General features: G+C 48.3%; 1 protein-coding gene across 1 annotated transcript in view; it reads left to right on the top strand.

Moving 5' to 3' along the window:
• LOC146871419 (somatotropin-like) overlaps positions 1 to 25,378 on the top strand; it is a 50,160-nt gene extending 24,782 nt beyond the window's left edge. The window contains exons 4-5 of the mRNA XM_085651062.1: positions 23,496 to 23,660; positions 24,952 to 25,378. Of these exons, the coding sequence (XP_085507188.1) occupies positions 23,496 to 23,660; positions 24,952 to 25,152 (366 nt within the window). The 3' untranslated portion in view covers positions 25,153 to 25,378. The remainder of the gene's footprint in view (positions 1 to 23,495; positions 23,661 to 24,951) is intronic.
• The last annotated feature ends 360 nt before the right edge of the window (positions 25,379 to 25,738 follow it).

Here is a 25,738-nt window from a genome sequence, read left to right as displayed (position 1 = left end):
TGCCAGGGGAGGTGCGTGCACCACCCCAGACAGGATTTTGTGTATTGGTCAGGTAGGGCTTGAAAGAAACCAGACATGCCTGTGGCTCACAAGGAGCCTCGGTGCATATGCCAGTTCAAACCGGTCCTGGGGCACACCAGTCCCGGGCCTGGGGCGAGCTGGACAAAGGATTGGGGGTGTAACCACCCCCCTTCCTGGTCCCACCCTTAGGGAGGGACCTAGCAGGTAGTCCGGCCCCTAGAATCCGCTTAAAGGTAGGAGCTGTGTCCTAAGACTTCAGACATCCTGGAATCAACTTAACACTAAGAAGAAGACGGGAACTTCGACGCTCTGCTGCACAGAGGACTGAAGCCAATCTCCCCTGTGGTCAGGGAGTGACCACCTTGCTAACGCAAGCACCATCCAGCGAATCAACGTCTGCTTTGCCGCCGCCTCCCGCCGGAGCCCGAGCCCAGAGACTGACAAGACCTGGACCTCCAGACCTCTCACCGCCCGATCCACAGTCCCTGAAAAGAGGAGACCCGTGGAGGCACCGAGACACGTGGAGCCAGCCATCTTGAAACCACCACGACAAGCTGACAAGTGCAACAACCGAGGCTCCCTCCAAGTTGTGCTTTGGGACCTGAGAAGCCCAACCCTCGAGCAGCATCTGCACCAAAGGTAAGCCCTCCAGCATCTCCACGATCTGCGTGGGGCCCTTCTGCATTTTGCCACTCGACGCGCCTAACCGGTTGCTGGCCCGCTGGCTAGTAGCCATCTTGGCGACGAACTTTACAAAATACACCGCTGGTCTGGTTGCTCCAGACTGGCCCTTGCTCCCCTCCAAAGGAGCAGTCCTTCTGACCTTGCTGGTCAGAACCATCAGCTTATTTCACCTCCTACAACAATTGCTTTTGCCAAGGCTTGTTTGCATCGATCAAGTCGCCGACACCGCCGCCAGCGAGAGCCTGCGTGGGACAGCTCGTGAACCGACTCCTGGACGTCGTCGACCTCCAGGGACCACGTGGCTGCAGAGACAAGCTACACCTTTCTTCCTGTTTGCACCCGACATTGCCTGGTACCCACCTGGTGCCACGCTGGTCACTGGCTAGTGACTGTGAACACTGTCCCCTCTGCTTACAGGTCTTCAACATCTCCGATCCACTCTTGGATCCACTGCATCTCTCCCGGACCGACCGCCTGCAGCATCTTTGTCTTCAAGCTCCACGGAACAGATAGAAGAAACCCGACGCACTTCGAGGCCTATGCACCCGCTTCCTGTGGGTGAGGTAAAGCTGGCACACCTGTGCCCAAGTGTAGTATTACATCTCTAGTGCCTGTGTTCCAAATCTTGAGTTCCTAGTCCATCCGGAAGATCCTCTTTGCAGTAACTTTGTACTTTTTATGCACCCATTGAAATCTATGGGAGCACGCGTGTGACTATTTGCTCTGCACACGCCACCCGTGGACCTCCTGGTCACTAACTGACGTTAGCTCCTTGTAGGCCCAGCGATTCTAGAGGCCCTAGGCCTTTTCCCTTTTCTGTTCGTGGTACTTATACCACTATTTTAGTATATGGTTTGAGCGGCCACCAGGGCCTATCCATATAAAGTGCAACTTCTGTGTATTCTACTGTAATCTTGTTTGACGATTTGTGCTCCTGTGCTCATAAAGAGACTAGGGTTTACTTTGAGAAATAAATACATATATATTTTGAATATATATCTGTGTGGTGTCCTTTCATTGGTATAAAAGGGGGTTACATTTGGTAAAACAGCTGGCTTAACACGCTTCACGAGTTTAGCCTCAAAGACTGCTTAGCCTACGCTACCACTAGGGCAGCTAGTCCGAAAAGGTTGACTTACAACCACACCATAAGGGTTGCTTGGCATGGTACAAGGTGATCACTTTAACTAGTGAGCATCATATACCAGGCCAACTTCTCACACTGTGCCAACTAGAGACCCCCATTTCCCACAGTAATTCAAGAGATTATAAGGTAAAACAAGCTGCTTTACATTACTCTAAAGACTTAGCCTGAAGGCTGCTCTCCACAGCTACATCTAGGATAGCTTTCTTTAAAAGGTTGTCTTAAACCTATCTACCATAAGAGTCGAATTGTATTGGTGCAAGGTGGCCACTTTAACTAGTGAGCTTAAAAAACACACAAGGAGTCCCTATGTAATAATAAGTATAAGAGAATATATCTCTGTATACGCCAAAAAATTGGATGCTGAAAAATCTAGTAGTGAACCTATATTTCTGTGTGCCTTCGACCGACAAGACCTAATAGAGCTAACTTTAACTAGTGACCAGCATTTACCTGGTCAACTTCTCACATTGGTGAGCAGCGTGTGGGATTCCAGCTTGCCATTGTTTTACCAGAAAATCTCTATTTGAATTACTAACTGAAAACCACTATAGGTACTCAAGGTACATATAAAGTCAAGCTTAGTATCAATAAGTTCTACTGAACTTAGAGCTGTGTGTCAAGGGATAGCACACTCTTTCTACAGCTCACGCTAGGATCAGTAGGCCACAAACTAGTGTAGGTAGTACAACACTGCACAACACTAGAATGTCCTTAACGGTTGGAGCCAGTGGGTCTACCCAGCCTCAGTATAAGGACATGACTTTTTTTGACTTGAAAGCCATGTGTGCTGCATGGCACCTGAGGATAGGACAGAGTCCCTCCACACTTCACCTGATAGATCTGCTGACAGCAGATGACCTGAGATTAGCTCTAGGAGCTAATCAGTCTGAATCAGGGGGTGGGTCAATTACAGTGTCTGGGTCAGATGATGAAAATCAAGATGACCTGGACTCTGTGGTTGAAGGGCCAGATCCACAGGGATCTGAAAAGGACAGAGGAATTCTCCATAAGAGAGCTGACAGAGTGGAGGAGAGGCCTAGGTCCCCTTCTAGGGAATCTGACCACTCCTATCACTCTGGCAGAGAATCTGTCCAGCAGAGGAACTCATACTTAAATAGAAGAGAGACCTCCTCTGAAAGAATGTACAAACTGCTGCAGTATGAGGAATCAAGATTTGCCCTCAAGGCCAAGCAGTTGGCATTAGACAAAGAAGCCTTTGAACTCCAGAGAGCTTCTAAAAGAGAGGGGTTAGAACCCCCTGGTGGCAACAACAGTGTCCCTAGAGTCAGAGAATACATTCCAGACCATAGGAACCTGTCCAAGGTTGTTCCCCCCCTACCAGAGTGGGGATGATATCCACAAATGGATAACTGCTATGGAAAGGGCCTGTAGAGTACAACAGGTCCCCCAGAAACAGTGGGCAGCAATCTCGTGGCTCTCCTTTTCAGATAAAGGCAGAGACAAGCTCCTCACTGTTAGAGAAGAGGATGCTGATGACTATAAAGTCCTGAAGAGTGCATTAATATATGGGTTTGGGTTAACCACTGAACAGTAGCAGGTTGAAGTTCAGAGACACCCAGAAAGCAAAGAATCAGGACTGGACTGACTTTGTAGATTGTGCAACCAAGGCTCTGGAGGGTTGGCTGGTTGGTAGTAGAGTTACTGATTTTAAAATATTGTATAATCTTATGATGAGAGAACAGATCCTTAATAATTGCTAAAACCAGTTGTTGCATCAGTACCTGGTGGACTCTAATCTGACCTCTCCCCAAGAATTGGGAAAGAAGGCAGACAAATGCGTCAGAACCAGGGTGAGGCAGAAAACCCAGAACCAAGGGGGTGACACTAAAAAGCAGGATTCCAAGGGCTCTGAGAAAGGTGGGCATAAGTCAAAAGACCAGAAGTCTTCACAAGGCCCTAAAAATCTGCATCTGGTGGGGATTCACAGTCCAACAAAGGGAAAGGCCAAAAGAAGCCCTGGTGCAAATTCTGTAAACAGAAAGGGCACTAGACTTCTGATTGTACCAAGTCAAAGACCAAACCACCACCACTCCTGCCCCTAAGGCAACTGTTCCCCCTAGTACAGCTACTGGTAGAGGTGGTAATCAGAATAAGTGTGTAGTAGGGTTGACCCTGGGTTCTGAAGTGGACTCTGGTCTAGTCAGAGTACCCACTCAGGCATTGCTGATTTGTGATGGAGACATTGATATGTCCTTCCTAGTGAGCCCCAGAAATCTGGGCAAATACAAACAGCAGCCTGTAATAAATGGCAAACAGGCTTTGGCATTCCGGGACACAGGTGCTAGTGTCACCATGGTGGCAGAGGATCTTGTGGACCCTGGGCAGATCATCCTGGGTAAAATGTACCAGGTTACCAATGCAAGCAATGTCAGGACCAACCATAGTCTGGCAGTTGTGAATTTCTCCTGGGGAGGGGTAACTGGCCTCAAGAAAGTAGTAGTCAGTGCAGACCTCCCTGTCGAATGTCTATTGGGCAATGATCTAGAGACTTCAGCCTGGTCTGAAGTAGAGTTATGGACTCATGCTGAGATGTTAGGCATCCCTGCAGAGGTATTTGCTGTGACCAGGTCACAGGCCAAAATGCATCAAACTGAACCAGCTCTGGATCCTGAAACTATGGACCATGTGCTACCCAAGAAGAGGAGCAGTAGGGTTAAGGCAGTGCCTTCACCTCTGTCTCAGATCTCAGATTCACCTCTTGAGGGAGGAGAAGCAGATCCTGAAGAAGGAACTGCCCCAGAGGGACTTTAGCCTGATCAGGTTGAGTTCTTGGGGGCAGGGGGACCTTTCAGGGAAGATCTGAGTAAGGAGAAACAGTGCTGCCCCTCTCTTGAACCCCTCAGACAGCAGGCTGCTGCTGAGGCTACTGGGAGTGCTAGTGGGTCCCATAAAGTTTATTGGGATGAGGGACTACTATATTCTGAGGCTAGAGATCCAACCCCTGGAGCCACCAGGAGGTTGGTAATACCTCAGAAGTTTAGGGGGTTCCTCTTGACCCTAGCACATGACATCCCTTTAGCAGGTCACTTGGGCCAAAACAAGACCTGGGACAGGCCTGTTCCACATTTTCATTGGCAAAACATGTCAGAGGACACCAAGGAGTTTTGTCGCTCCTGTGTCACTTGCCAAGCCAGTGGCAAGTCAGGTGGCACACCAAAGGCCCCCCTGATACCACTACCTGTGGTGGGGGTACCCTTTGAAAGAGTAGGGATTGACATTGTTGTTCCCCTTGACCCTCCAACTGCATCTGGGCACAGATGTATCCTTGTGGTAGTGGATCATGCCACCAGGTACCCAGAGGCCATTCCCCTGAGGACCACCACAGCCCCTGTGGTGGCAAGAGCCCTCATTGGAGTTTTCTCCAGAGTGGGTTTCCCAAAGGAGGTCATATCTGACAGAGGTACCAACTTCATGTCAGGATATCTTAAAGCAATGTGGAAGAATTGTGGTGTAACTTATAAATGCACTACTCCCTATCACCCATAATGCAATGGGTTGGTTGCATGTTTCAACTAAACCCTAAAGGGAATGATTAAAGGCCTCCCAGAAAAGCTTAGGCGATAATGGGACCTTTTACTTCCCTGCCTTCTGTTTGCATACAGAGAGGTTCCACAGAAGGGGGTTGGCTACAGCCCATTTGAACTTCTGTTTGGGCATCCTGTAAGAGGTCCATTATGTTTGGTGAAGGAGGGCTGGGAGTTACCTCTCAAACCCCCTAAACAGGATGTGATGGACTATGTACTTGGTCTCCGCTCCAGGATGGCCGAATACATGAAGAAGGCAACTAAAAACCTGGAGGCCAACCAAGAATTACACAAAACTTGGCATGACCAAAAGGCTGTGCTGAATGTGTACCAGCCAGGACAGAAAGTGTGGGTGTTGGAGCCTGTGGCCCCAGCAGCTCTCCAAGACAAGTGGAGTGGCCCCCATACCATTGTTGAGCAAAAGGGAGAAGTCACCTATTTGGTGAATCCTGGAACTCCCAGGAGCCCCCTTAGGGTGCTCCATGTCAACAGATTGAAAACATATGTTGACAGGGCTGACATGGGCTTGCTCATGGCAACTGATGAGGAACAGGAGGAGGAGAGTGACCCTCTCCTTGACCTGCTCTCACAGAACCCTGATGAAGGGTCAGTAGATGGTGTTGCTTTGGCAAGCAGCCTCACTGATCATCAGCGAGTGCAGACACGTTTTGCAATAGTTTAGACATATGTTTAGCCTGACCCCTAGTCAGACATCCTGGTGCACCCATGAGGTGGACACTGGATACAGTCTGCCTGTCAAGAGTAACATCTACAGGCAACCTGACCATGTCAGGGACTGTATCAGGACTGAAGTCCAGAAAATATTGGAGTTAGGTGTAATTGAGCCTTCAGATAGCCCTTGGGCTAGTCCAGTAGTCCTAGTACCCAAACCTCATACCCAGGGTGGTAAGAAATAAATGAGGTTCTGTGTATACTACAGAGGCCTCAATGCAGTCACCAGGACTGATGCCTATCCAATTCCCAGGGTAGATGAACTGAATGATACTTTGGCCTCAGCCAAGTATCTGAGTACATTTGACCTAACAGCTGGCTACTGGCAGATCAGGTTAGCTGAGGATGCCAAGCCAAAACAGCATTTTCAACCCCTAGTGGGCACTACCAGTTTGTGGTGATGCCTTTTGGTTTGAAGAATGCACCTGCCACTATTCAGAGGTTGGTGAATAAAGTTCTGACAGGGATGGAAACCTATTGCTCAGCTTATCTTGTTGATATTGCTGTCTTTAGTTCCTCCTGGCAGGATCACCTGGTCCACCTCTGTTAGAAATGGGGGTCTCTAGTTGGCAATGGCTGGCCACTGTCCAAGTAGGGACCCTTCTTCCTATGTCAGAGTAAGCAGCCTACACCCTTTGATAACCCCTGCTCTCAACCCTGTGGTAACGTAGCACGAGCAGCTAGGCTTATCTCAGAGGCAGTGTGTGAAGCATTTATGACCATACACAGTAATATAATGAGGAACACTACAAATGGACACCACTCAAGTAGGTTTAAAAAATAGGTATATTTATATAGACTTAATTACAAGACCAATAACAGTAAAAATCCACAATACTAGAAAAATAGGGTTACTTTAAAAATGCTGCAAAAATAGTTCAAGGTGCACAAAATGATGTTCAGTTCAATGCAGTGGTCTCTGCGACCCTTTTACTCACAAAGTATCTGGATTCCGTAGCAAAGCAACAAAAATGTCGCTAAGGAGTGGTAGCGATCAATTTCCTCATGCTAACCAGCGATGCGTTGAATCCTTACCGCAAGGGAGGATGATGCGCTGGGTTGCGGGCAGGAGAACGCGACAAACTTCTTCACGCTAAGCCGGTGATGCGAAAAAAAACCTTGCCGCTAAGGGAGGATGATGCACCGAGCCTGTTGCGTGTGCGATCTTGCTGCGATGAAAGAAAATGGCACTCCGCGAGGGAGCGACGATCCTGATGCGATGCGGGGAAAATGGCGAACACTCGGCGTCCGCGCTGCGATGAGCTTGATGCGATGATTTGGGGTTAGCGAGCGCTTTGGGGCCCGCTAACAAGCAATGCGACAATCTTTGGGATAGCGGGCGTTTTCAGGCCCGCAGACAGGTGCTGCGATTATCTTCGGGGTAGCGGGCGTTTTCAGGCCCGCTGACGGGTGATGCGACTATCTTCGGGATAGCGGGCGTTTTCAGGCCCGCTGACAGATGATGCGATATTCTTCGGGTTTAGCGAGCGCTCGGCGATAGCAGAGCGAAGATTTTTCTCACGCTCACCAGCTGCAGCGGCTCGCTAACGGGGGTTAGCGACGATTTTCAGCACTCTCTTCTCAGCAGTAGAACTAGAGGCCCTGGAACTCACAGGAGCCTCACCTGCAGATAGAAATCCTCGCTGGGAGGAAACAGGAGGCTGGTGGTGGAGTCTGATGTGCCTGAGACTGCTGCAGGAGGCTAGCTCTCTTCTAGCCCTTGGGTGATTGCTGTAGCCACAAAATAAAAGTTCCTTCAAAGTCCTTTTCCTCTTCTTCCAAATCCAGTAGTAACCACTTCAGGCCAGTCCCAGAAACAGCACAGAAGCACAAGGACAGTCCTTCTCCTGCAGATTCCTGCAGTCACACGGACAGAGGTTCTTCTTGTTGTCCAGGAGCAATACAAATTGTAGGGGTTTGGGCACAAATATTTATACCCCCAAAGTCTTTGTTCTTAGGGGTCACAAGTCTCTGAACCCAGCCAGAACCAGTTCTGCCCAGCCCTGGAGCACTTTGTTTACCAGGCTGCATCCTTCCTTTCAGAAAGAGGGGGTCTGCCTTCAGACGCACAGTGGGAGGTGGAGCCAGCATTCACCTTGCCAGGCACAGCCCTATTCAAGTGCAGGAGCTACCCCTCCCCTCACTCCAAGGCAGATCTCTCTATTCAACCCAGGTCTGACTCAGCCTTCCTTGTCCCTCCAAAACACATAATAGCAGAGCAAACTGGAAGGCTTAGGCAAGAAAGTACCTATACTCTAAAAGTGGTAGTTTCAAACACAGAATATAAAAATAACCTTCACTAAAAGATGTTTTTTAAAATTCGGAGCTCAGGCATACTAAATTCGTTTTTCTACCATGTTCTGTGGGTCAGTTAGGACTATAGAATGTAATAGCCCAGACCTACCATTCTGGCCTATTGAGAACAGGTAGCCTAACAGTAGTGAAAAACAAAATTGGGTGTAATTCACTACTAGGACATGCTACACACATCAGGGCATGTCCTACCTTACACATACAATGCACCCTATCATAAGGGGGGCTTACAGGATGCCAAGGGAAGGTTTAGGGGCTGGGAAGTGGGTGCACTTCACAGCCAAGATGGCAGTTCTGGACTGCACGCAGACACTGCAGTGGCAGGTCTGAGACACACTTTACAAGCTGCTTCTGAGGGTGGCACAAACCAGTGCTGCAGGCCCACCAGCAGCATTCGGTTTACCAGCCCTGGGCACACACGGGCCACGCTACTAGGGACTAACAGGTAAACCAAATAAGCCAATCATGGATGTACTAATTCACATGTCATCTTTACTAAGGGAGCATTTGTGCTGTGGCACTGAATGGCAGTGGCACAGCGCCCAGAGCATATATAACCAGCAAAAACAGAGGAGACACAGCGAAAAATGGAAGGGAGACTCACGCCAATGGTGCCAGGTCTAACCCGCATCCCCTCCAGCTGAAATGTGGGGAGAACTACCCATCCCCTTGGAAGTTCTCAACACTAAGGCGGAAAAACCTGGACAGACCATCAGCATTGGCGTGTTCTGTACCAGGGCGATGTTCCACCGTAAAGTCCATATCCTGTAGGGAAATGGACCACCTTAACAACTTGGGATTCTCACCCCTCATCTGCATCAACCATCTGAGGGGCCTGTGGTTTGTCTGAACCCGGAAGTGAGTCCCAAACAGGTATGGTCTCAGCTTCTTCAGTGCCCAGACCACAGCAAATGCCTCACGCTCAATTGCACTCCACCTCTGTTCCTGTGGAAGTAACCTCCTACTGATGAAGGCTACAGGTTGGTCTAGTCCCTCTTCATTCATCTGTGACAGAACAGCCCCCACCCCATGCTCTGAAGCGTCTGTCTGGACAATAAATTCCTTAGCAAAGTTGGGCGCCCGGAGTACGGGTGCTGTACACATGGCAGTCTTGAGGGCATCAAAAGCTTTCTGACAGGTGTCAGTCCAGTTCACAATCTTTGGCTGTTTCTTGGAAGTCAGCTCACTCAAGGGTGCAACAATGTTGCCATACCCCTTGACAATCCTCCTGTAATAACCCGTGAGTCCTAAGAAGGCTCTCACCTGGGTCTGGGTCCTTGTGGGCTCCCAAGCCAGGATGGTTTCAATCTTGGGCTGTAGGGGTGCCACCTGGCCACTCCCTACCTGGTGTCCTAAGTACACCACAGAACCCTGCCCAATCTGGCACTTACTGGCCTTGATTGTGAGGCCTGCTCTGCGCAGCGCCTTCAACACTTCCCAGAGGTGGTGTAAGTGGTCCTCCCATGAGGAGCTAAACACTGCAATGTCATCCAGGTAGGCGGCACTGAAATCCTCCAGCCCAGCCAACACCTGGTTGACCAACCTCTGAAAGGTGGCAGGGCATTCTTCATTCCAAAGGGCATCACACGGAACTGGTAGTGCCCATCTGGTGTGGAGAATGCTGACCTCTCCTTTGCCCCATCAGTTAAGGCGATCTGCCAGTACCCAGACATTAGATCAAACGTGCTGAGGTACCGGGAAACCCCTAGCCGATCTATGAGCTCATCAGCTCTGGGGATGGGGTGCGCGTCGGTCCTCGTGACCGAATTGAGACCTCGGTAGTCCACACAGAACCTAAGTTCTGGGGTGTCACCAGGCGCTGCAGCTTTTGGTACCAAGACCACGAGGCTGGACCAAGGGCTGCTAGAGGACTCAATCACCCCCAGGGCAAACATTTTGGAGACCTCCTCCTTAATGCAGGCCCTTACCCTGTCAGTCACTCTGAAAGCCTTGTGCTTGACAGGAGGACTGTCCCCGGTGTCAACCTCATGGACGCACCAATCAATGACACCAGGCACCAGGGAAAATAAATCCGGAAATTGCCCCAACAGCTGGTGGCAATCTCTCTGCTACTCTGGGGTCAGTGTGGTGGAGAGGACCACACCCTCCACTGACCCATCCTTCTCTCCTGCACACAGGAGGTCAGGAAGAGGCTCACTCTCCTCCTCCATCCCTGCATCTGTGGCAAGAAACATGCCCACTTCAGACCTCTCAAAGTGGGGCTTTAGGCGATTCACATGCAGGACCCGCAGGGGGTTCCTGGGAGATTTAAAGTCCACCAAATAGGTAACTTGACTTTTTCGCTCCACCACCTCAAATGGACCGGTCCACTTATCTTGGAGCGCACAAGGCTGCACTGGGGCCAGTACCCAAACCTTCTGACCAGGTTGAAACTCGACCAGAGTGGCATTCTGGTCGTGCCAACGTTTCATTTCCTCCTGGCTGGCTTCCAGATTTGCCTCAGCAATTTTTCTGAAACGCCGAGTCTGGTTCCTGAAGGCCAGGATGTAGCTAAATACATCCTGGGGAGGTTTCCTGGGAGATTGCTCCCAGCCTTCATTGACCAGACTCAGAGGCCCTCTTACTAGATGGCCATAGAGCAGTTCAAAGGGACTGAACCCTAAGGACTTCTGTGGCACTTCACGGTATGCAAACAACAGGCATGGCAAGAGGACGTCCCACTTACGCCTCAGGGGCTCTTCTAGGCCCATGATCATGCCCTTCAAGGTCCGGTTGAACCTCTCAACCAGACCGTTACCTTGGGGGTGGTAAGGAGTGGTGAACTTGTAAGTTACCCCATACTTCTTCCACATAGACTTCATATACTGGGAGATGAAGTTGGTCCCCCTGTCGCTCACCACCACTCTGGAGAACCCCACACGGGAGAAGATCCCCATCAGTGCACGTCCCACCACGGGGGCCGTCACTGTCCTGAGCGGGATGGCTTCAGGGTACCGGGTGGCATGGTCCACCAAGACCAGGATGTACCTGTTGCCCATGGCTGTCTTGGGGTCCAGAGGCCCCACAATGTCAATGCCCACTCGCTCGAATGGGGTAATCACAACTGGAAAGTGCTGGAGTGGGGCTTTGATCTTCCCCCCACTCTTCCCACTTGCCTGGCAAGTCTCACAGGTCCTACAATACGTATCTGAACTCTTGCGCATCTGGGGCCAATAAAAGTGGGTGACCAGCCTCTCAAAGGTCTTGGTCTGCCCCAGATGTCCTGCCAATGGAATGTCATGAGCCAAACCCAGTAGGAAGGCTCTGAAGCACTCGGGTACCACCAGCACACGGGCTGACCCCGGCTCAGCAGCCTTAGGCTCGCTATACAGGAGACTGTTCTCCCAATAAATCAGATGTGAACCGGACAAATCACCTGCTGCCTGGGCTACAGCCTGTTGCCGCATACCCTCAAGCGAAGGGCAAGTTCTCTGCTGCTCACAAAACTCCTCCCTGGTGGGCCCCCCTTCCTGCTGCCACTGGGTCAGCTCAGGCAGGTCCCCCAGGTCGGTACTCTGCTCCCCGGTAGGCTCCAGGGCATCCCCCTCAGGGTCTCCTCCCTCCTGGGCCGTGGGAACCAAGGGGGCCGGCTTCCCGCGCCCCCTGCCCCTTCTCTCTAAGGCAGGGACCTGAGCCATACTCTCAGGCTCCAGGTCTTTCTCAACACCCTCTTTGGCCGCCATGGACCGAGTGGTAGCACATGCCCACTCAGGCAGACCCAACATTTGTAAGTGAGCTCTCCTCTCCACCGTAGCCCACGGTGAGTTCTCTAAATCATTGCCCAACAGACAGTCCACAGGCATGGCGGGCCTCACAGCCACCTGAAGAGTTCCTGAGACCCCCCCCCACTCAAAGGGAACCTGAGCCACCTCACATTGGCTCTCTGTGTTGTCTGCAGACACTACTGGGTAGAATGCATGGGGCACAACCTGCTCTTTGGACACCAACCGGGAGCTGACAGCAGTTACACTGGCTCCTGTGTCCCTCAGAGCCTCCACTCTATGGCCATTGATGGTTACCCACTGCCTGTATTTTTTAGTGTTATCAGGCAGTGCAGGCTTAGGAACCATTTCAAAGTCTCCTAGTGAGACAAGGGTCAATTCTACGGGGTCCCACCCACCTTGGGCACCCATCTCCTCCTCCCCCAAGGCTACACTAGCAAGCTGACGGGGCGGTGCATGGGGTGGTGCAGGAGCATCCCTTTGGGGACACTGGGGATCAAAGTACCTGTGGCCCACCTGGCCACACTTAAAACAAGTAGGGGGCCTCCTTGGAACAGACCGACCTGTTGGGGGCATTGGCTTCTTATCCTGGGGAGGCTGGGACACCACTGCCTGGTTCCCTTGGGAATTATCTTGGGGCCCTCGGTGGAACTCCCTTGGTTTACCCCTGTCCCCCCACCTCTCTGCTGGGGACCCTGTCCACCTTTGGCGAAGTCTCCCACTGGACCCTTGCGAACCCGGGTGCTCATCCAGCGGTCCGCCTCCTCAGCAAGCTTCCTAGGGTTAGTTAGCTTGCAATCTATCAGATGCTGGCGTAGCTCAGGAAAACAATTACTTGAGAAATGCTCCCATGCAATCAAGTCATACAGTTGCTCAAAAGTTTCTACTTTGCTGCCTTTTACCCAGCGCTCCATTGCTCTGCCAAAAAAGACACATATTCAACCCACGTGGTACCCTCTAACTTCTTGCAGGTTCTAAATGTCTGCCTGTACATTTCAGGGGTCAAACCATAGCGGGTAATCAAAGCTTCCTTCATGTGGGCATAAACCATCCTACTTTCTGGGGGCAGGTCCAACAAGGTATCCCTCCCCTCACTCACAAAGCGTCCCCACAACCCCGCTCCCCAATCCTTCTCAGGGATCCGTTGGGACACCATAGCTAATTCATAAGTGGCAAACCATTGCCCAATATCTTCACTTTTATGGAAATCCTTAATAACCTCTTTAGGTATATACACTCTACTCTCAGTAGGCATTACTGGTATGCTGCCACCAGAGGGGGAGATCTCCATACTCTTTGCTTTAATCTCCAACTCCCTCAAAATTCTCTCATGTTCAAATTTCACCTTCATCATCTCAAATTCTAACTTCTTATTCTCTAGGTCTCTCGGACCATCCAATTTAAGCTTCGCCATCTCCATATTATGCCGCCTATCTCTCTCCCTGTCCTCCATCTCTTCTGGAGTCAGGCCCCTTGAGGACACACTAGTGCCCGGGCTGGAAACTGCTTTATCCCCTACCAAATCTACAATTTCTTCCTGCTGCTCTCCTGCATTCTCTCTCCCCTCCACAGGCTCTTCCATATTCCTAGGGGTATCCCTGGCTTCTAACCAGGCCTTCAGCACCTTGTAATACTCTTCCCTTCTAGTGAGACCTGTGATAGGGACTGTGAAGTGTTTGCAAAAATATTTGAGCTGCTTGGCATTGTAGGTTTCTAATTTCTCTTCTTCCCAGGAGAGAACCTCAGTGGCATTGGATCTGGGCTTGCCCATTGTAGCAATAACTGGCAATAACAATCAAAAATAGAATAAAAAATCTCAAAAACGTTCGTGGTTATGTTATGGTCTGCACTCACTAGTAGTGTACACTATAATTACTGTATGCAATCATAAATGCAAGTCCAGATCCTCACCGCTGACCACCAATGTTAGAAATGGGGGTCTCTAGTTGGCAATGGCTGGCCACTGTCCAAGTAGGGACCCTTCTTCCTAAGTCAGAGTAAGCAGCCTACACCCTTTGATAACCCCTGCTCAACCCTGTGGTTACGTAGCACGAGCAGCTAGGCTTATCTCAGAGGCAGTGTGTGAAGCATTTATGACCATACACAGTAATATAATGAGGAACACTACAAATGGACACCGCTCAAGTAGTTATAAAAAATAGGTATATTTATATAGACTTAATCACAAGACCAATAACAGTAAAAATCCACAATACTAGAAAAATAGGGTTACTTTAAAAATGCTGCAAAAATAGTTAAAGGTGCACAAAATGATGTTCAGTTAAATGCAGTGGTCTCTGCGACCCTTTTACTCACAAAGTATCTGGATTACGTAGCAAAGCAACAAAAATGTCGCTAAGGAGTGGTAGCGATCAATTTCCTCACGCTAACCAGCGATGCGTTGAATCCTTACCACAAGGGAGGATGATGCGCTGGGTTGCGGGTAGGAGAAAGTGACAAACTTCTTCACGCTAAGCCGGTGATGCGATAAAATCCTTGCCACTAAGGGAGGATGATGCACCGAGCCTGTTGCGTGTGCGATCTTGCTGCGATGAAAGAAAATGGCGCTCCGCGAGGGAGCGACGATCCTGATGCGATGCGAGCAAAATTGCGAACGCTCGGCGTCCGCGCTGCGATGAGCTTGATGCGCTGATTTGGGGTTAGCGAGCGCTTTGGGGCCCGCTAACAAGCAATGCGACAATCTTCGGGATAGCGGCCGTTTTCAGGCCCGCAGACAGGTGCTGCGACGATCTTCGGGGTAGCGGGCGTTTTCAGGCCCGCTGACGGGTGATGCGACGATCTTCGGGATAGCCGGCGTTTTCAGGCCCGCTGACGGATGATGCAATATTCTTCGGGTTTAGCGAGCGCTCGGCGACAGCAGAGCGACGATTTTTGTCACGCTCACCAGCTGCAGCAGCTCGCTAACGGGGGTTAGCGACGATTTTTAGCACTCTCTTCTCAGCAGTAGAACTAGAGGCCCTGGAACTCACAGGAGCCTCACCTGCAGATAGAAATCCTCGCTGGGAGGAAACAGGAGGCTGGTGGTGGAGTCTGATGTGCCTGAGACTCCTGCCGGAGGCTAGCTCTCTTCTAGCCCTTGGATGATTGCTGTAGCCACAAAATAAAAGTTCCTTCAAAGTCCTTTTCCTCTTCTTCCAAGTCCAGCAGTAACCACTGCAGGCCAGTCCCAGAAACAGCACACAAGCACAAGGACAGTCCTTCTCCTGCAGATTCCTGTAGTCACACGGACAGAGGTTCTTCTTGTTGTCCAGGAGCAATACAAATTGTAGGGGTTTGGGCACAAATATTTATACCCCCAAAGTCTTTGTTCTTAGGGGTCACAAGTCTCTGAACCCAGCCAGAACAAGTTCTGCCCAGCCCTGGAGCACTTTGTTTACCAGGCTGCATCCTTCCTTTCAGAAAGAGGGGGTCTGCCTTCAGACGCACAGTGGGAGGTGGAGCCATCATTCACCTTGCCAGGCACAGCCCTATTCAAGTGCAGGAGCTACCCCTCCCCTCACTCCAAGGCAGATCTCTCTATTCAACCCAGGTCTGACTCAGCCTGCCCTGTCCCTCCAAAACCAGACAGCCAATACACATAATAGCAGAGCAAACTGGAAGGCTTAGGCAAGAAAGTACCTATACTCTAAAAGTGGTAGTTTCAAACACAGAATATAAAAATAACCTTCACTAAAAGATGTATTTTAATATTCTGAGCTCAGGCATACTAAATTCGTTTTTCTACCATGTTCTGTGGGTCAGTTAGGACTATAGAATGTAATAGCCCAGACCTCCCATTCTGGCCTATGGAGAACAGGTAGCCTTACAGTAGTGAAAAACGAAATTGGGTGTAATTCACTACTAGGACATGCTACACACATCAGGGCATGTCCTACCTTACACATATAATGCACCCTATCATAAGGGGGGCTTACAGGATGCCAAGGGAAGGTTTAGGGGCTGGGAAGTGGGTGCACTTCACAGCCAAGATGGCAGTTCTGGACTGCACGCAGACTGCAGTGGCAGGTCTGAGACACACTTTACAAGCTGCTTCTGTGGGTGGCACAAACCAGTGCTGCAGGCCCACCAGCAGCATTCGGTTTACCAGCCCTGGGCACACACAGGCCACGCTACTATGGACTAACAGGTAAACCAAATAAGCCAATCATGGATGTACCAATTCACATGTCATCTTTACAAAGGGAGCATTTGCGCTGTGGCACTGAATGGCAGTGGCACAGCGCCCAGAGCATCTATAACCAGCAAAAACAGAGGAGACACAGCGAAAAATGGAAGGGAGACTCACGCCAATGGTGCCAGGTCTAACAACCTCAGAAATGTTTTGGAGGCCCTGCAGAAAGCAGGCCTCACTATCAAGGCCACTAAGTGCCAGATAGGGCAGAGTCAGGTTGTGTACCTGGGCCACCTTGTATGTGGAGGCCAGGTTCAGCCTTTGCAGAGCAAAATCCAAACCATCATGGAATGGGTTGCTCCAACCACCCAGACACAGGTGACAGCCTTCTTGGGCCTGACTGGGTACTATAGGAGGTTTGTTAAGGGATATGGATCTATAGTGACCCCCTTAAATGATCGTACCTGAAAGAAAATGCCAAAAAAGGTTCAGTGGACAGCTAGCTGTCAGAAGGCATTTGAAGACCTAAAGCAGGCCATGTGCACTGCCCCCATCTTACTGAGGCCAGACTACACCAAAAAGTTCATTGTCCAAACAGATGCTTCTGAGCTGGGTGTGGGAGCTGTACTGTCTCAACTGAATGATGAAGGTCAAGACCAGCAAGTAGCTTTTATAAGCAGAAGGCTGACCCCTATAGAGAAACGTTGGTCAGCTATAGAGAGGGAGGCCTTTGCTGTGGTGTGGGCCCTGAAGAAGCTGAGGCCATACTTGTTTGGCACTCACTTCATAGTTCAGACTGACCACAAGCCCCTCCTATGGCTTAAACAGATAAAAGGTGAAACCCAAAACTTTTAAGGTGGTCCATTTCCCTACAGGGAATGGACTATACAGTGGAGCATAGACCTGGGACCCAACATGCCAATGCAGATGGACTCTCAATGTATTTCCACTTAGAACACAAAGACTCAACTGGTCAAGGTTAGTTTAGTGTCCCTGCGTTTGGGGGGGGGGGGGGGGTTGTGTAGGAGAGTAGGATCTGCACTTATGTTGCCCCCACGTTTTTTCTGATGTTAACTAGTGATTGGATACTGTGGTACCTTATGAGCCCCTAGTATATGGTACCTTAGGTACCAAGGGCATAGGTACTTCACAAGCCTACCAGGGGCTGAAGCATGTATTATGCCACCCCTGGGAAGCAAACTAAATCTGACACCACAGGCCTGCTACTGCAGCCTGGGTGAGGTAGTGTTAGCATTCATCACTGAGATATAGGTTCCCTATATCTCACCTTACACACACATATAAACCTATCAGTCACCCCTAAGGCAGGCTCTAATAATCCTGAGGGCAGGGTGCTTGGTTTCCATGTGAGGGGGTACCTCTGCCTGAGCAGGGCCCCTCTGCAGCTCTCAGAATCCATTCTCTGTAGCTGTTTGTGGATGCGGTTAAACCATATACTCTTAAGTGCATTATAACCTAGCGGTAAATGCTAACTTTGGGATGGCTGTATCAAAACATGTCGTGTTTGGTGTCAAACGCTTTGGAATCATACCCCCACACCAGTAACTGGTGTGGGAGTATGATCCCACCCTTCAAGAGGGATAGACATGTACCCACTGTGGAAACACGGTAGAATCCTGAAGAGCCCTGGCATCACAAAATGGATGCCACCAGCACAGACACTGGGCTGCCCTCCTGCTGCTGACTGAAACTCGCAGTGGAGGGGGCCCAACAATAGGCATCCTGTCACAGGGAGGTGTAACCACCTTCCAGACAGGATTTAGTGTATTGGGGCTGGGTGGGTGCACTCCTAGAGTGCTTTGAAGTCCTGCACTGGAGGAGCAGTAGGGTCCTCTGTGCATATGCCAACTCAAACCGGTTCAGGGGCTACCAGCCCCTGCTCTGGCGTGAAACTGGACAAAGGGAAGTGGGTGTAGCCAAACTTTCCCACTCCCGCCGGAGTCCGAAGTCCCTGCAGCCCCGGAAGTGGATTTCCTGACTTTTCTACGGCCATCGTGAGTCTCCAGCGACGCTGAGGCAAGTGGAACCCACGAGTGATGAGGAACAGTAATACCTGGGTACCGCACACTATTTTTGAGTGCAACCCCTTCACAACGTTCTACAAACTTGTGCATTGGACCACGTGTGGTCCAAGCCTCCAGCAGGATTTTCACCAAAAATCAGAGGCCTACCTCATCCCGAGTGACCGTGGGCTCCTGGTGAGTGAATCCTCCCGAGGCATCTTCACGATCCCTTGCCGGTTGGCTTGTGGGTCCCCAGAAGACTTTTCTACAGAACCAAGGGGCTGCCCTGGTTGCTCCAGGCCTGTCCTGACTTACCCTCGCCGGGTGAGTCCCTCAGACCTTGCTGGTCAGCACCGCTGACTTTTTCCACTTTCCACAAGACTTGCTGTTGCCAAGGCTTGTTGGCTCCAATCCGGTTGCCGACACCTCAGTCAGCTGCAGACTCTGTGGGACATGCTGAATCCAGCTACTGGTCATCGTCGACACCTCGTGGCTGGAGAGTCAAGACACCCGTGATCACCTGAAATCACCCAACGACTGTGGGCATCCAGCTTCCTTGCCCCGGGTCACGGCCAAGTGACTTTGAACACTGTCCCTTCTGCTTTCAGGTCTTCCTTCTTCTGAATCCAGCCTTGGATTCCACCGGACACTTCTCCTGTCTTCACAAGCAGCAAGTCTTCTTTGGCTCCCATTGAAAACGACGCCGCAACCCGACACCAAAAGACACCTATGCACCCGGCTTCCCTGGGTGAGGTAACTCCAGCACTACGGTGCTTCTGTGGGTGTTGGCTCTAGAACTACTTACCCTGTAAGTGACTTGCTTGTAGACTCTCCCGAAGTATCCTAAAACTTTAAAATTCCAACCGCGACTTGCTCCATCGAAGTCTATTGGGATCCGCGACTGTGTGCTCACACTGCATGCGTCTCCCGTGGGTCCTTTACTTACCCGCCTTGGGTGGATTAGTGAGGCCCCAGCGCTTCTACAGGCCCTAGGCATTGTCCCCTCGCAAGTCGATCTTCCTAAGTCTCTTTTTTAGTATATGGTCTGGTAAGCCCCTAGGGCCCCAGCCATATTTGTGCTTAACTTGTTGTGAAATGTTGATTTGTGCATATGTCCTTGACTCCTAATCTCATAAAGAGATTAGTAGAGTGTGTCTAGTAATAAATACATATATATTTTCTATATATACCTGTGTGGTGTCCTTTCATTTAGTAATTCAAGAGATTATAAGGTAAAACAAGCTGCTTTACATTCCTCTGAGACTTAGCCTGAAGGCTGCTCTCCACAGCTACCACTAGGATAGCTTTCTTTAAAAGGTTGTCTTAAACCTATCTACCATAAGAGTCGAATTGTATTGGTGCAAGGTGGCCACTTTAACTAGTGACCAGCATATACCAGGTCAACTTCTCACATGTTGCATGGCTAAACACTTATAAGGTCCCAAAGGCGAGACCTATTGGCTATGCCAATGCTTTTTAAAAGGCCTCTGAGTACAATGTGCAGTTTTACATTCAAAACAAGAAATGTTTTGGCTTCGAGACTGTAGTTGTTTCACTTAGATCACGGTGTGACAGTTCCCGTGACACTGCAAGTGGGTTAATTACGTGTCTTCATTCGAAAACCATTCACAGACCAAATAAGCACTGGAAAATGCCAAAAGGCTGGTTTCCAATGCTAGACCTATTGGCTTTAACAGTGTTTTTTTTATTCTATGGTACTCTGTTCTTGCCAACCATGTTTTGGGGGATGAGCCAACGATTTCCTACGCCCTGCCTGTCAGCAAAAACAATTCTATAAGAAAAGGTTTTTGGCAAACAAAAAATACATGATGGCTATTGGCAATAAAAACTGCATGTCTGGTAGTAAGTAAGCACTATAATAAGAGAAAATACATCCCCAATGTATGCCACACAATAACGAATACGATTGCACCGCAGTCATCACGTCATGCGCTGTGCCCCCCGCAGTTTCTGTGCACATTCAAGTATGTTTACTAGTAATTTCTGTGAGCCCTTACTGCGGTTTCTCAGACAAGTGTTTTGCTCAGACAAGTGTTGTAACCTTGTGGGGTGCGTAAACCATATTATTACATTAGTTGATGACATCAACACTTTTGGATAAACACCAACCAAAACTGAAAGCCTAAAAAAGAGCAGTTTTCTGTTAAACAATGCAATCACAAGAGGAGCTTTCAATGCTTATTATAAACACTGTAAAACATTCCAGGAATTGTATCTACTCAGTATTTCTGAATGCGGATACATCTTTTAGTTTTTGCTGTACTGCGCATTACGTTTTAAAAAAAGAACAATGTGTCCTCAAGGGTGAGGTGCATTTTCATTTTAGTTTACATGATAAAATTCATTTAGTATTAACAACTACAGAATTTACCTTGGGCGAGCCGGAATATGGAGAGTCACCGCAAGAAACTCTTGGTGAAGCGGAAGAATGTAATTGAGGCCTTGTTGCATCACCAGAGTATTCATTACTTCTAATTCCTTTAGAAACAGCGAAGGCAGAACGGCTTTCATTAAAGCTGCCAAGATCAGAGAAGGAGGCGCTACTGCCGAACATATGGTTCTTATCAGCTTTTTTCTGGCTGGCTTCAAACACGGAGTCTTCGTCTGACATTTTGGGTCTTTCAAGCTCTTTGGTAATTGTTTGGACATCTGCAACAGTTCTGGTGGCCGGGACAGCGCTGTAATTTGAACAGAGGTTGAGAATAGTCTCCAAGCGCTGTCTTTCCTAAATGTGACAAAAAATAGATTGAGTTGTCCGCAGTTAAAACAGAGGTTTTTTTTCAATTGTTCAATGATATGCTATGTTCAAATTTAAACATATTCAGTTAATAAGTAACATTATATCTCTAACTTATCAAATAATACAGCCATCTAAAAGCGCATCAAACTATTGCTCAATGTCAAGATATAATATCACAATAGAGTAAGCATCGCCAATATAATTCATTGTATTGCACAAGGAGGAAAAACAGCAACCAAGGAGAATTCGAAAGAAACTGATTTGTTAAATTGTCTCTGGACACTCGAGGCGACTCTCTGGCCCTTGAAAGCAAGGAGAACGAACACTTGCCTTAACAAGCGCGCGCACGCTGAAAGTAAAAAAATAAGTTTGACAAGAGAGGAGGAGGCAGCAGGGGGGGTGAGAGGAGGGGGCCTGCGCCTGTTTCCCTTGCGGGAGCGAGCAGGAACCCTCTGTTAATTACAAACAGATGATTTCAAAGTTCGCTCCCGCAAGGGAATCGCCAAACGTGCACGCGTTGCCATTCAAAGCAATGCAATGCAATGCGTGCACGTTTTTGGCAGCAAAACTGAATCGATTTCAAAAGGTCTTTTCCTAATCAGCGCATGTGCGCTGCATAGGCAAGACCTAAAAAGTGCACAAATATGTAGATCATGAAGTATTTCATACATAACGAACACCACAATTGCCCAAATTATATGGGTATTACAAGATTATCAGATATAAAATAATGCCTCCAGGTACCTTTATTATCAAAGGGAAACCCCAAGTTTGTAAAGGTTGGCACACAAAGTAATTTGGTGTGGCTAACGTTATGCGTCCTCAGCTTACAGATTGGCCGGCCACAAACCATGGTGAAAGATTTAAACCCAGTTCATCCATGAACAGTACGAAATTGTCCAATAGCTTTTGCAATCCTAACCCCGTTCTAGATAGTAAGACACAATCATCTGCATATATGAGCACCGACACGGGCTTGGTTCCCAGCCTTGGTGAATCTGCCTCTGTGGTCAACAGAGATGATTCAAGATCATTGATATAGAAGCAAAATGGGCAGGAAGCTAGAACACATCCTTGTCTGACACCTCACCTGATCTTAATTGGTGGGGTGCACTCGCCATTTGGGCCATAGCTAATACATCCCTTGGCCTTTTCGTGGAGTTCAAGGAGTAGATGCACAATCTCCGGATCTATTCCTACCTCCAACATCCTCCCCATAAGCCTCCCTCTGTCAATATTATCAAACACAGAGCTGAGATCCATGAGCGGTTCTCCTGCTAAGGCGGAGGGGTGTCACCCGTTTACTGGTGCGGGTGGGGCTGACAGAGCAGGGGCGAGGGGGATGAGTGGTTTGCTCACTCCAAGTACACATGAATGTTTGGCTGGCCGTCTCGGGCTGGCCAAACATTCATGCACACTTTGCATGTTCTCCACCCAGGCTTTATTACAGCCTGGGTGGAGAACATGCCCAGGCTCCCGTTCCCCGTCTGAGTGCCAAACCACGGCAGTTAGACCAATCACAACGCTGCATTGCATCATTGTGATTTGCATGAGGAGTCAGGAGCCAGGGGGCTTCCTACTGTCGAGGAGCCGAAGAGGAGCGAGAGGGAGCGAGCGGCCGGCCGGCCAGTAAGTGAAGCTAGATGTAGGCAGCCACTCTTGGTGGAAGCAGTTATTTACAATGGTGACTCTGTAGTTATTTGTGAATTTCCCTAAACCTTTGACAGCACAATTTCCATACATCCCCTTCTATCTTTCTTTGCACTTCAGGCAACATCCGCTAACTGTAACTGCTACACATATGGAACCTTACCTCACATTTGTACCGGGTAGTTTTGACAGACGGTTATTGACCTGGTTTAGATTAAATATTGTTCACAGGCTCGTGACCCTTCTACAAACTAATGACTGGTCATGGGAGCTGCCTCTCTGTCCGTGTGACAATCTTTCTACCCAGTCCAGTATCCATTTGGTTTTATTTTGTAAATTTTATGTTATGTTGAGGAAAGCATGGATTTTACCTTTTTTAAAATCACAGGGATTGTGGTAATGCAGCCCTGATTTAATTAGACTTCAGATGGTGGAGAACGAACAAACTGCTTGGTGCATTGCTATGTTTCTTAAGAAGGTACTCCTCCAAAGGAAGTCGTATTTAACAAATGAAGACTAAAAACATAAATAGCCTTTATGATGCCTTTATGATTCTATGGCTGTTGCTTTAATAACATCTGACATGCTAATGTTTCTACAAGAGTATTGTTTATAGAATTGTTTATACTGTGATATGTTTTATTGTTTTTTTATGTGCGTTTATGACTGTTAAAAAATCAGTCGAATAAAGCTTTTTTGACTTCTTTGCACTTCTTATGGTTACCTGCACCCTAGAAATATGATTTTGCTTTTCTCTCTTTCAGGATATTGAATTGTTGCGGTTCTCTTTGACTCTCATTCGGTCTTGGCTGACTCCAGTTCAGGCCCTCAGAAACGTATTTTTCCCAAACAGCTTTGTATTTGGGACCTCTGAGAGAGTCTACGAGAGGCTTAAGGACTTGGAGGAAGGCATTCAGACTCTCATCAAGGTGAGTTTGAACATTCACAGGAGATTCTTTACCCAGTTAGTCGAACTCTTCAATCATGTTAAAGCACATTATGGTTCAACAATGTGTGTCAAAGGGTCACAATCTTCTCAATATAATAAAACAGTTTTCAACAGTTGGTTTTTAACCAGACACAAGCTTAAGTACACTCATATATTGTCAATTGCACAACACAACAGAGCTCTAAACACAATGAAACAATTGTGTTTTCACTTGCTACATTTTGTGTGCTGCATAAATATTGTGCCTTTTAGTTAAGCCTGACTGCTTGTGCCTAAGCTACCAGAGGGTTAAGCACAGGTTATTTTAGTAACGTTTGTGGTTCACCCCGACAAGGATTGTGGTTGTTGCCTGAGTGGGGCTTCCACCCCCTCAAACAATAACCCAATTTCTTACACACCTTAATTCGTCGTGCACTAAAATGTACTGCTAAAGTTTGACTTAAGTTGCTTTGAACAATTAGGTTCTCAAACAGCATAAGGGGACCCTCCGGAAAACACAACTGATCAGCTTTCTCTCATGATGGAAAAGTGCACATGCAGTGTCTGTGGGCTGGGGGTGCAATATGTGTATTCTATTATTTGATGAAGCAATCAACCTCCTTTGTGCATGAAGGGAGAGAAGAATGGCACTAATATGCTCACTGCAGGTCTAAAATGAAGCTGTTAATTCAGTATTTAGCTAATTTCTAGAGTTCACATCTTCGTTAACATACTTTCACCTACTCATGTACAACCATGATTTTAATAATGCGGTCACTTTTCACTTTTCAATAATTGCATATTACTCAGCTATATTCGTTCTACTGTGAGCTATACCACTGAGATATAGCACCTCTGAAGGCAGAATGCGAAGGGCAGTCACATTAGAAGCTTGAGACAGTACTAGGACCAAGCAAGGGGCATGTACAATAAACTGGGTTAACTTGCATAGGCTTAAATTGCTCCTAGATTATATTTTTAGGTTAAAGCCATTTTAAGAGCTTTGTATACGGTGTGCCCAACCCTCCAGTTCAGCTTCCAAAAGGCAGGTCACCCATAGATGACACACTTGGTTAATCGAGGCTGAAGGAGCAGGGTGGCACAGCACAGGTCAGTCCAGAGACATATGTAAAGAGTAACACAGACCAAGATATGACAGGCATTGCCTCTTCTACTCTTGGGGCCTTCTCTTCCAGAACTCCTTCACACCATTGTTGAAGAATTCCCATCCTACCACGATTTCATGTCACGTGAAAAGCTACACTAACACTCTTAACACCCTTCTCTTACAGGAACTGGACGACGGAAGCCCAAGGGGATTCTGTCTACTGAAACTCACCTGTGACAGCTTTGATGCCAACCAGAGAAACGAAGATGCCTTGTTTAGAAACTACGGGCTGCTATCCTGCTTCAAGAAAGACATGCACAAAGTTGAAACATACTTAAAAGTCATGAAATGTCGACGAATGTTAGATAATAATTGCACTATTTGATTACCAAAGGTTTGGGGGTTTGAAGAAAATGTATTTTTGAAATATTTGTAGCCGCTATTCCTTTTGGAGTAATTTTTCCCAGAAGATGGAACATTTTACTATCATTGACTGTACATTGTGCCGTATTTCACGTTTGCTGTCTTCGTCAAAGAAAACTGCATATAAATATATATCTTGATGCACATTTTCTTTGTCAAAATAAATAAAGGTGGAAACCAAAAAGGTGTATGTAATTGTAAGGTGTTTGTATTTAAAATCATTGGGTATGCAGGCGCCATTGCCTGATGCGATCACATTCTACAGTATACACAGAGAGCTCAAGTACTGTTTTATTTTTAGTCTGAATGTCATTAGATTTATTTACTTGGTGCCCGAATCACAAAAAGTAGCAAGTCTGCACCTACAGATTTCAGTTTATGTGCGAGCGCAGACATACTACTCTTTGGGATTCATAAGCATTCCCGGAAATACGCATTGAATGCTGTGCCAGGCTCACCTTTTGACACATATATGTGTGATTGTCAGGTGACTATTCCAAGAGCTCCTGTTTCCGCTATGCAGATTTATACAAAGAAGAGAGGTTCGC

Source organism: Triturus cristatus, chromosome 1_1, assembly GCF_964204655.1.
Source record: "Triturus cristatus chromosome 1_1, aTriCri1.1, whole genome shotgun sequence".
In the NCBI taxonomy this organism is placed as follows: Eukaryota; Metazoa; Chordata; class Amphibia; order Caudata; family Salamandridae; genus Triturus; species Triturus cristatus.
This window is presented reverse-complemented; position numbering and strand designations above follow the sequence as displayed.